Below are 11,258 nucleotides of genomic sequence, written 5' to 3'. Positions count from 1 at the left end.
TGCCAACCCATTAGCTAATTCTGCTGAACTCTGGCTGAACTTTGATTGGTAGTTATTGAGAATTTGGAGACACCCCCCCAATGCTCCTTGCTCTGACAACTCCCTCATGTGGAACAGACCTAAGCCTTGGGGTCCTTTTCTAAAGTAACCAGTTAGGGGACTTCCCTGGTGGCTCAGTGGGTAAGACTCCTCGATTTGAATGCAGGGGGCCCACGGTCAGGGAACTAGATCCTGCACGCTGCAGCTAAGAGTCTGCATACTGCAGTGAAGACCCTGGGAGCTGCAACTAAGACCCACTGCAGCCAAAACAAATAAAAATAAAAAACAGCCAGTTCTGCTTTATAGATTGACAGCTTCATTGATTTGCGTGTGTGGCGTGTATATGTAGGTGTATGTCTACCCCACAAAGGTGTTTGATGTCAATCTCTGAGTGTATCCTGTGTGCTTCACTCTCCTATGTGGAGGAGCAAGGCTTTGTGCACTGACTGTGTTTCTCTACCTATGATCTGTAGTGTCTATGCTCTCCAGCAGTCAGTCCAGCTGTGTGAATGTTCTGAGTATCTGAGTGAGTCTGTGTACATTACAGTAGGCATCGGAGAATGTATCTATCAGGTTGTAGGTACATGTGAGCACCTTGCCCCAGGACCCCTTCAGCTCCTAAGCATTTCAACCTCATTCTGCTTACTGCAGTTGATCCTACCACTGCCAACTTCTTCTCCAGAAGTTATAATTAATTTGCAACAATTAAGTAGAATCTCTCAACTATTACAGTCAGGAATCCCTCAAGGAGCTAATGAGGGATTACTGCACATGCAGACAGAAACAGGGTGGATCAGGCTCTCTAGAATGCATGGGCCGCATGCACTCGTCACATACCTACAGCCTCACCAGGCCCAATTTGGATTTTGCCCAGCCTCCTGTTTCACCCTCACGCATGCAGCTGTTCACAGCCTCTCCTATAATCACTGAGTCCTCCAAGCACTTCCCAGGTTTTCGGCAAATTTAATACATGTGTCTCAAAAGTCAATGGCGAGGGTAGTCAATAAAATAAAAACAGGTTCACGGGGAGAGGGCCATGGGCACACACAGGGAAGGGCCATGGGTAGGCAAGTTAGCTGGAGCAGGGGGCTGCCCTTCCTTGGCCATCACATCTCATCCAAACCGTAGTCCTCTTCAGGGAAGTCCCCCACAGTCACGACTGATGGCTTGACGAAGGCGCCGTACTTGGCCTGGCATTCAAAGTAGCGTTTCCCATTCACGCTGCAGGACATGATATGGGAGGCATGTCAGAGGGCTCCTACTCCAGATGCTAGCGTGGGTGGGCTCCCCCAGTAGTACACGCATGCACTTACACATAAATGCACACATGTGTGCGCACAGGCACACACAGACACTAGAGTGAGGATCTTTACCTGCCATCGTTTTTCCCTAGTGGTTCATCATAGCGGACGCCGATCCAGTAGCCAGGTTTGAAATCTGTCAGTCCTGCTCAGGGGAGAAATCCTTGTGAAGCCTCCCTTCGCAGCTCATCCCAGATTTGTGCCTGCCACTGACTGTAAAGCCTGTCCAGGCAAAAACCACTCCTTGCTACCACCCAGGACAACCACCACCTCCAGCCCACTCTAATACGGTAGCCCCTTCACTGGTCTCCCTGTTCCTACCTCTGACCCCTTATTCACTGAACAGCCCCAGTCACAGGGGGCTTTGTAAAAACAAAAGGGAAGCAGCACCGCTGGGGTTCTCAGTCCCTCAGTCGTGTCTGACTCTTTGCAACCCTATGAACCGTAGCCCGCCAGGCTCCTAGGGATTATCCTGACCTTGCCCCAAATTCCTCAAAGGCTGCCTATCCCACTCAGCATAAAATCCACAATGTTTATGGCCAAGTGATTTCTGACAAGGGAGCCAAGACAGTTTAATGAGGAAGGAAGAGACCTTCCCTCCAATTGTATTGGGACGACTAGATATCCACATGTAAGAGAATGAAATTAGACTCCCACCTCACACCGTACACAAAACTAATTCAAAATGGTTCAAAGACCTAAATGTAAGTTATAACACTAGAAACCCTTAGAGGAAAACACAGGAACAACTCTTTGTGGCCTTGTCTACAGCACTAGTTTCTTAGATATAATACCCTATACACAAGCCAAAAATAAAAATAAATTGGAGTTGATAAAATTAAAAATGTTTGTGCTTCACAAGTCACTATCAAGAAAGTAAAAAGGGACTTCCTGGTGGCCCAGTGGTTAAGAATCCACCTCGCAATGCAGAGACACAGCTTTAATCCCTGGTCAGGAGACTTAGATCTCACATGCTGCAGAGCAACCGAGCCTGCACACTGCAACTACAGAAGCCTGTGCACCACAATCAGAGTTCGTGCACAGCGAAAGATCCTGCATGCCACAACTAAGACCTCATGCAGCCAAATAAACAAATACTGAAACAAAAAAAACAAAAAAACCACCAACCAACCTACAGAATGGGAGATATATATTTGTAAATCACATATCTGATAAGGGAACTGTACCTAACGTATACAAAGAACAACTTGTTATGGGCTTTATTGTGTTCCCCCAAGTTTAAATGTTGAAGCCCTAATCCCTTGTAGTTTAGAATGTGACTGTGTTGGAGACAGGGCCTTTAAAGAGATAATTAAGTTAAAAGGAGGCCATTAGGGTGGGATCTAATCCAGGCTGAATGACATCCTCATAAAGATTATCTGGACAAAGACTCCAGGGATGTGCCTACACACAGAGCAAAGAGCATGTGAGGACAAAGAGAGGAGAGGGCTGTCTATAAGCCAGAGAGACAGGCCTCAGAAGAAATCACAGCTGCTAAGGCATTAATCTAAGACTTCCCGCTTCCAGAACTGTGAAAAACAAATTTCTGTTGTTTACGCCATGCAGGGTGTGTGGTACTTTGATATGGTAGCCCTAACATAACACTCAAAAACCAAAAAGACAAACAACCCAACTAAAAAATGGGCAAAAGAGCCGAATAATCTGTCTCTCTAAAGAAGACATACACAAGGCATTAAGCACCTGAAAAGAGGCTCAATATCATTAGCCACGCAGAAATGCAAATCAAAACCATAATGCTGGAACTTCTCTGGTGGTCCAGAGGCTAAGTCTCCACACACCCAGTGCAGTGGGCCCAGGTTCGATTTCTGGTCAGGGAACTAGATCTCACATGCTTCATGGGGGTCTTCCCACTAAGACGTGCCACAGACAAATATTAAAAAAACACAGCACTGCCACATGCTACAACATGGACGATCCTTGAAATTATGCTTCTAGTAAAAGAATCCAGTCACAAAAGACCACATATGATTCCATTTGTATGAAAGTTTCAGAAAAGGCAAATTTTTAGAGACAGAACATGGATTAGTGGCCACCGATGTGGACTAGAGGAGCTGGGGTTTCCTAAATGGGGAATAGCTGCTAATGGTTATAGCATTTCTTTTGGGGGTGATGAAAATGTAAAACTGACTGTGGTATGGTTGCACAATTCCGTGAACACACTAAAAAATAATGAATGGTACTCTTTTTCATTTTTATTTTCTTTTAGCCATGCTGCTTGGTTTGTGTGATCTTCGTTCTCTGACCAGGGAGTGAACCTGTGCCCCCTGTAGAAGTCCTAAACACTGGACCGCCAAGGAATTCCTGAATGGTACTCTGAGTGAATTTTATATGGTATATAAATTATAGCTCAATAAAGCTTTATAAAAACAAACATAACCCACACTGCTCTCTCCTGTCCCTGAGGCCTAGCACAGTCCAGCCTTGCCCATGCCCCAGGCCTCGACCCTCATCTTTCCCCTCTGTCACTCCCCACTAGCCATGCTGACTTCCTTTCTCTGCCTCAAACAAGCCAAGCTTGTTCCTGCTCACAGACCAAGCCCTTTCATGGCCTTTGCACTCACTACTCCCCTGGCTCCCTCTTCCCCCTTTCCACCTTCACTCATCCCTTTCCTTCAGATAGCCCTTCCCTCAGGAAGCCTTCCTGGGTTACTCTCAAGGGTCTGGTACTTCCTCGCAGGTCACACAGCCCCCTCAGTTTCCCTCATCACTGCTCTGATCACTTCAGCCTGAGCTTCCCCCATCACAGCCCTAATAATTCTGCTTGTTTCCCCATCTCAGCTCTGATCACTGCACCCCAGGGTTTCACCTTAGAATTGATCCCTCTGGCCTCTGCTTCCTCTGTCACATGCCAGGTCACATGGCTTCTGCTTCCCACTTCCCTGCTGTGAACATACTAGGCTGTCAGTCACCCCTGGAGCCATCTCCCCTCCTGGACTGAGATCCCTTTGAAGGCTAAGTCCCCAGCACTGCCCACTGCAGGGCAGGGCATGAGGCCTCTGTGGGCCACGTACCTACATACATGACAGTGCCCCTGCGAGGGGGCTGCCCAGGTGCCCGCACCTCACAGCGGCTGCCCACAGGGATGGTGCTGGCCTGGGCCTCCTCCTCGATAAGGCGCTTGGAGTTCTCGGCCTCTTGCTGGGCCCGCTCTTCTTCACTGAATCGACCTAGCTTGTTGCGCTTCAGGAAGGAGCGGATTGAGTCTGTGGGTGGAGCAGGTGGTGGGGGGTCAGACATGAGAGACCTGGGAGACCTCTGGCCTGAGGAGATAACCTGCCACCCCCACAGGGCCAACATCCAGAGACAAACTCTCCCGTTCTGGGTGTTGAAGGGCTGTCATCAAGCCCCCCCAGGTCTCCCACCAGAGCTCTGACCTCCCCACAGAACCCCTGGGCTTCCCCATAATCTTGAAAATAAACAGAAGGCGCTTGCCTACAGCCTTTCACGTTACCCCATCTTCCCTGGCCCTTCAACTTCACACTTACCTCCATCCGACCCCTTCCTCATCCCTCCCCCTACATTCGGATCTGTCACCGCACTGGTCTGCACACTGTTCTGTCTGGTCCACATATTCCACCATGCTCGGCCTTCCGCACTGTGCCCCTGACCAGACCCTCACACCCTGAACCTTTCCCATGGCCCTGTTTGTTTTCCCACATGCCCCACACCTCCCAGCTTCCATTCACACCTCATGTCTGTCCACCCTGACTGCTCTCCCACAACCCATCTGTCCCCATGCCAGCCTTACCCCACCCCACACAGCGCCAACTTCCCCTCAGTGTCCCTGTCTATCCTGTGTGCCCCTGCACACACCTCTGCTTGCCTCCACACTTCCTCTAGCCCCCACAGGCCCACATCCATCACTGGGCATCCCGTACCTTGCCTCTGTTCATAGGCTTCTTGTGAGATCTCATATTTCTCCACCTTGGATATGTCCTCATACTCCCCAAGGCGGGCACCGCTGTGGTCAATGACCTGGAATGAGTTGAGGGAGGTCAGTGGGGATCAGGGTGTGGGCACAGAGACCTAGGACGCTGCGGGTGTGTGTGGCTGCACATTCTGCAGATTTAAGTCTCTCCTGCTTCTGAAAAACCACATTCCCCTATCTTCACCTTTATCCCAACCTTCTGTCCTCCCTGGAGCCCAGCTGAAGGGGTGACAGGAGGTGTTCACAATAGGTGTCTCCCCCTCCGCACTCCATCTTGAGGCCCTGGAGGCTGCATCTGCCTCCCATGTACCCCATACACCAGCATCCACATGATTGATGGCCCCAGGCCACTGGAACCCAAGGGCAGAGCTTAGGCCTTGCTCACCCTCTGGGCAGCATGTCTGTCCTCTCGGGACTCTGGGACCCACCTACACTGACCCCAGCTTCCATGTCTTGGAGCATCTCTTCCTGTACCGTCCCTAACATCCATTCACTTGTTCCTCCAGGGTGCCTGCTGGGCCCTGTGCTGAGTACTAGTGCTAAGCCACTTCACCTGTGTCCAACTCTTTGTGATCCCATGGACTGTAGCCTGTCAGGCTCCTCTGTCCATGGGACTCTCCAGGCAAGAATACTGGAGTGGTTGCCACGCCCTCCTCCAGAGGATCTTCCTGACCCAGGGATTGAACCCATGCCTCTTATGTCTCCTCATTGGCAGGCAGGATCTTTACCACTAGCATCACCTGAGAAGCCTGGGTGACAGGTACTAGGGCCACGGTGCAAAATCATATCAATCCCTGCCCTCAAGAAGTGACCATTCTGTTGGGAGGCCAATTGGAAAAAAATGCACAAAGATGTGTATTAAACACCAGACAACGACAAGGTTCTATGCAGACAAATACAACTTGAAGAGGCTTCTGATAGGAAGGGATACCTGAGACAAGGCCAGGAGGAACAACGGGCACAAAGCCCCAGCTGTATAAATGTCTTTAGCTCCTTTGAGGAACAGCAGGGCCAGTGAGGTAGGAGTGAAATGAGCCACAGGGAAAGTGGGAGACACAAAAGACCATTGAGGATTTTGGCTTTTACCCACAATGAGATGCAGCTATGGACGGGCCCCACTAGGAGGGCTCTGATCTGACTCAGGGGCTCACAGGCTCCCTCAGCTGAGTGTGGGAAGCAGACAGAGAGGCACTGGGATGGGGGCAGGGAGAGGCGATGTGATGGCCCTGAGGTGGGGTGGGGTGGGCGGGGTGTGGAAGGGAAGGATGGAGGTGGGGTCAGTATGGGGGTATTGGTGAGCAGAGTTTAGATTCTGGATAGATTTTGTGGGTGGAGCCAACAGGGGCTGCAGAGAGATTAGATGTGGATGTGGGAGAAAGAGGTCAGGAACACCCTAAAATGTTCGGGTGGAGTCGCTCAGCAAAATAGAAATGGCCCTTATCTCTGGCCAAGGATCACTAAGAATGGCTATTTTCTACATTAGGGATTTTTGTAAGTTTGAGATTGCTGTTGTTCACTGCTATAAGAAATAGGGGTGATATTTAGAAACAGAAAAAGAATTTTAGAAAAAATACAGGGGAGGCAGGTGGGAGGGGGATTCAGGATAAGGGGGACACATGTATACCTGTGGCTTATTCATGCTAATGTATGGCAAAAACCATCACAATATTGTAAAGTAATTATTCTCCAATTAAAATAAATTAACCAATTAAAAAAACACAAATTCTCCAGAGGCTCCACCTTTAGGAAACTTTCCTTGTGTGGCCACATTAGTCAGCAGCCAGCCTGTACCTGAATCCATGTGTAAAACCCTCCTGTTGGAGATGCCACTAACCTGCGTGATCCACCCAGCATCCCTAGGGTGAGACTGCCTAGGTCAGCCCAGTCCGTTCTAGGGGCTATGAGTTCTAGTTCACAGTTCTAGGACTGTGAGCCCAACACAGTCCTGACCGACTCCCACTATGATCCAGGACCCATCACTTCAACTGGGTCCTGGACCCAGCTATGGAAGCAGCCTCCTCCTCAGTCTCCCTACTTTTCTGTCCTCCAGTCATTTCCCCACAGGCAGTCAGAGGGCACCTGTTAACACCTGACTCACACCAGGACCCTCCCCTGGCTACCACTTCCCTCCACAAGAGAAGTTACTCTTCAGCCCCCATACCTACTCTGCTCCCTCCCATCTCAGAGTGTACATGCTGTGCCCTCCTCCTGGAGCATGCTTTTCCCTTCTTTAGTTAATTCTTTCTATTCTTCAGGTCTCTGCTTAGTCAGCACCTCCTCTAGGAAGGCCTCCTGGATCTTGCTGATGGGTCAGGCTTCACGGTATATGATCTTCCAGCTCTGTGATGTCCTCCTGTATGGGCCTCATCTCACTAATCCTTCCCATTTATTTCTGCGAATGTTTAGCTAACAACCACCTCACATACTGGACAAAGCTAAAACAGAGACCTTCTCAAACTTGATTCATGGCTATACCCCTGGCACATCATGTATGCTCTATGAGTAGTTATGAATAAATGAAAGAGATGATCTATCCATGTTCCTCCTTAGGAAAGTCAATTCCATCCTGAAGCTAAGTTTTCTCTTCTGCAAAACAGTGTTAATCATACCATTTTCTAAGTCTTATTTTCTGGATTCAATTCATCATTCAACAGTGAATCACTGAGCATCCTCTGTGTGCCAGGCTCTGTTCCAAGTACTGAAGAAAACTCCACAGTATGTCACAGGGAGATTAGTAAGAAGGAAAATCAAATAAAGTGGGAAAGGGAGGTTTAAATTTTATACTGAAGGCCATGAAGCCCTCACACCCAGTGACATTTATGTAAAGACTGGAAGGAAGCAGCAAGCTATGGAGGCATAGAAAAGACAATCACTCAGGCACAGGGACTGGCATCTGCAAGGCTCACCCAGGATGCTGGCTCGTCGGAGTTTTTGTGGGGGATACTGAAAACAGAGAGGATGATCTGAGCTGATGCATGCGGAGGTCCTCTGTGTTCTGGCTTCTGACACATAAGCCTCTTCGCTCACCCTGACCCATCTGACCCTCTGTTCCCTCTGCCTGGCGTGTCCCTCCCACCTCTTCTCTTAGGAGGCCCTTTCCTCATCCTTCAGATTTCAACTCAGGCAACCCGCCTTTCAAGAATCCCCTTCATACACCCCTGGGTGGGGTCAGGCACCTCTGCTGGATGCCTCCAGTCCCCTAGGCTTTTCTCAGCCCAGTCCAGATCGCTGAGTGCCAATGTCTGGGGATGGGTCTGTCTCTCTCCCTGCTGGACTGGGAACTTCATAAGGTTAGAGGCTATCTTGGTTATCACATTTGCAGTGCTTTGGTTTGCAAAGCACTGCAAACATCTGTTGAATAAATAAACGAATGGAAGGGAGGGATCCTAGGTAGGGAGGCCTCACATGGATGCGACAGCCGTCGTCTACAGGGTAGGAGCCCAGCAGCGCATCATCCTGATCCAGCTTGCAGTAGAACTTGTCGTCAGGTCCATGCAGCTCCAATTCCATGCAAGAAGCAGGGCTGCCCACAACAAGCTGTAGTTTACACTGTGAGGATACAACATGGGGGAGGCGGGGAAGAGGTGGAAGGCTGTCGGTGGCCCCACCCTCTGCCCTGAGGCTCCGTCCTTTGTATCAATAAACACCATCCCATCCCAGTTCCTCCAAGAGACCTACCATTTGGGACCCACCGGGTATTCCTCGCCCCACCCCGTTCGGGTCTGCCCTCAACTCCCTGCAACCTCTGATTTTCCCTGGCCCCGCACCCATTCTCTGGAACCTAAGGTTCCACCTGGCCCCGCCCCGCTGAGGTCTCGTTCCCAACCTCTGCAACCTGGGTTCATTTCTGGCCCCTTTCCTGCGTTGTGGAAGACCCCCCATTTCTTCTTGGTCCCGCCCCCTCAACGCCCCGCCTCTCCGGACCCCGCCCCCATGGCCACACCTTGAACTCAGCTACGGTGAGGCTGCGACTGTACCGCTTCTGGGAGCGAAAGCTGTTGAGAGAGCTGCTGATGAACACGTTCACCGTGGGCGCCGACAACCCCGTCACCTCCATCTCGCCGCGCCCTGTGGCGGCCCGCAGCCCGGTCAGCCGCCTCACACCGGCTCCGCAGCCGCCACCGCTTCTGGGATATCAGCCCCGCCCCTGCTCCCGGACCTGGCCAATCCACGCCCTCCCGTCAGGAGAGTCCGCCAATCGCCGCGTCTATTCGCCGTCGGCAGGAAGAGGGTTCTCGGGTAGGCTTGGGTAGGCCCAGCCAATCCTGAAAGGCCTTCCACGGCCTTTCATGGTGCACAGTTCCTCCAATAGCTGCACGAGAAACGGCCTGGCGGGCGAAGGCTGAAGCCGGGAGGAAGAACTGGCAAAAGCTGGCCCAGTCCGCGAAGGGTAAACTCGCGCATGTGCACTGGCCTTCAGCCCGCGAAGAGCTGGGGCGTCTTCATTAATGCTAAGCTCTTTGCGCGTTACGTGACGCATCGTTTTGCTGGCTCTCGTACTACACTATTGTGTGAACTAGGGAAGCACGGCCCAGAAGTTGGAAGCAATTACTCTAGAGTATCAAAAGACTGAAGCAAGTAATTAATCAAACCTCAGGACAGACAGGCGAGCACAAAGCCGCTGGGCACCAGTACACGTGCCCAGCTCCGCCCTTAGTTTGGCGAAGCTAGGAGTTCTGACCCTTCCTGCGACCTGTCGCACGGCGGAGCAAGCGCGGAAGTTGGACCGGCAGTGAGTCGCTATGGAACCCGACGGGACCTACGAGCCAGGCTTCGTGGGTATTCGATTCTGCCAGGAATGGTGAGGCCCGGCCAGCACTGTGGAAGGGCAGCAAGTAATGGCCTCAGTACTGACCTCTGATTTCCCTCGTCCCCTCTTCACAGTAACAACATGCTTTACCCCAAGGAGGACAAGGAGAACCGCATTCTGCTCTACGCGGTGAGCGCCGCCCGCAGGGTATCCCGGGACCGACCCCCTGGTACCCAACGTGGCCCCGCCCTACTCCCGTTGCCGCCCCGACCCCTCCTGGTCTAAACGCCAGTCTGTCCCCCAAATGAACTAGACTTTGTCTTTGCCATCCTGGAGGTGATCCTCGATTACACCCCATGCTCCCAGTTCCGAGACTCCGTCCCCTAGTCATGCCCTCCGGGGAAGACCCTGCCCTTCCTTCCACTCCCTTCGGATATCACCCCTTGACCCGCTTCCTGCCGCACACTCCCTCTCGCAGTGCCGGAACTGTGATTACCAGCAGGAAGCCGACAACAGCTGCATCTACGTCAACAAAATCACGCACGAAGTGGAGTGAGTGGCAGGACTGGAGTTCGGGGACGGGGTTGTTGGCTTGGGAGGCCAGACCAAGCATACTTTGTTCACCCTCTATTCCCTTAGCGAGCTGACTCAGATCATCGCTGACGTGTCCCAGGACCCCACATTGCCGCGAACCGAAGACCACCCGTGCCAAAAGTGAGTGCGCAGCTGGTATTGGGGAGGGGAGGTGACTGGCTTATCCTCCTCACCAAACCGAGAAGCGGGGAGGGGAGGGGATGGCAGGCTCTGAGTGACTGTCCCCTCAGGTGCGGCCACAAGGAGGCGGTGTTCTTCCAGTCACACAGTGCTCGGGCCGAGGTGAGTGGCGCGAGCAAAACTTTCTGGGTGATCTTGGTCTGGTCCTTCCCGGGGGGTGGGAATACCTATATTGGGGAAGACCCTGCCCTTCCGGGTATCCTGAGATGGACAGTTAGCAGTGAGGAAAGCCGTCTATTGTTCTTTTGAGGTGAGGCTTCTCTGAATGGAGGTTGCTTGTACCCTGCTGTGGGTCGAGAGCCTTCCTAACCATGCGTCTTTTCTGCCAGGATGCCATGCGCTTGTACTACGTGTGCACGGCCCCGCATTGCGGCCATCGTTGGACCGAGTGACCCTCTCTCTTCCTTGTGTAATAAATGCTGTGCTCTGTGAGTGCCTTTTCTTT

The 11,258-nt window shown here is 51.7% G+C and overlaps 2 protein-coding genes across 2 annotated transcripts; one reads left to right on the top strand and one right to left on the bottom strand.

The window, feature by feature from the left end:
* Nucleotides 1–986: 986 nt before the first annotated feature.
* TBCB (tubulin folding cofactor B) lies at nucleotides 987–9,417 on the bottom strand. Its single transcript, XM_052655344.1, has 6 exons — nucleotides 9,233–9,417; nucleotides 8,695–8,838; nucleotides 5,240–5,336; nucleotides 4,373–4,564; nucleotides 1,413–1,485; nucleotides 987–1,260 (listed from the first exon to the last, which is right to left on the bottom strand). The coding sequence occupies exons 1-6, from the start codon at nucleotides 9,344–9,346 to the stop codon at nucleotides 1,146–1,148; spliced, it is 735 nt and encodes a 244-aa protein (XP_052511304.1). The 5' UTR covers nucleotides 9,347–9,417; the 3' UTR covers nucleotides 987–1,145.
* A 399-nt stretch (nucleotides 9,418–9,816) lies between these two features.
* On the top strand, nucleotides 9,817–11,245 carry POLR2I (RNA polymerase II subunit I). The gene is made up of 6 exons (XM_052656403.1): nucleotides 9,817–10,090; nucleotides 10,174–10,228; nucleotides 10,518–10,591; nucleotides 10,679–10,753; nucleotides 10,864–10,915; nucleotides 11,143–11,245. Exons 1-6 carry the CDS (start codon nucleotides 10,032–10,034, stop codon nucleotides 11,203–11,205), a joined length of 378 nt encoding a protein of 125 aa, XP_052512363.1. The 5' UTR covers nucleotides 9,817–10,031; the 3' UTR covers nucleotides 11,206–11,245.
* The last annotated feature ends 13 nt before the right edge of the window (nucleotides 11,246–11,258 follow it).

The sequence above is a fragment of the Budorcas taxicolor genome, chromosome 18 (genome assembly GCF_023091745.1).
Source record: "Budorcas taxicolor isolate Tak-1 chromosome 18, Takin1.1, whole genome shotgun sequence".
Lineage (NCBI taxonomy): Eukaryota > Metazoa > Chordata > Mammalia > Artiodactyla > Bovidae > Budorcas > Budorcas taxicolor.
Note: the sequence above shows the minus strand (reverse complement) of the source record. Positions and strands in the feature narration are given on the sequence as shown.

What these genes read in the sequence shown, in the direction of transcription:
- TBCB (XM_052655344.1), bottom strand. Translation starts at nt 9,346, where the DNA reads ATGGAGGTGACGGGGTTGTCGGCGCCCACGGTGAACGTGTTCATCAGC. An exon ending in TCACCGTAGCTGAGTTCAAG is followed by an intron (nt 8,839 to 9,232) that starts GTGTGGCCATGG and finishes GTATCCTCACAG; the next exon opens with TGTAAACTACAGCTTGTTGT. An exon ending in ACGACGGCTGTCGCATCCAT is followed by an intron (nt 5,337 to 8,694) that starts GTGAGGCCTCCC and finishes AACTCATTCCAG; the next exon opens with GTCATTGACCACAGCGGTGC.
- POLR2I (XM_052656403.1), top strand. Translation starts at nt 10,032, where the DNA reads ATGGAACCCGACGGGACCTACGAGCCAGGCTTCGTGGGTATTCGATTC. An exon ending in ATTCGATTCTGCCAGGAATG is followed by an intron (nt 10,091 to 10,173) that starts GTGAGGCCCGGC and finishes CCCTCTTCACAG; the next exon opens with TAACAACATGCTTTACCCCA. An exon ending in CACACAGTGCTCGGGCCGAG is followed by an intron (nt 10,916 to 11,142) that starts GTGAGTGGCGCG and finishes CTTTTCTGCCAG; the next exon opens with GATGCCATGCGCTTGTACTA.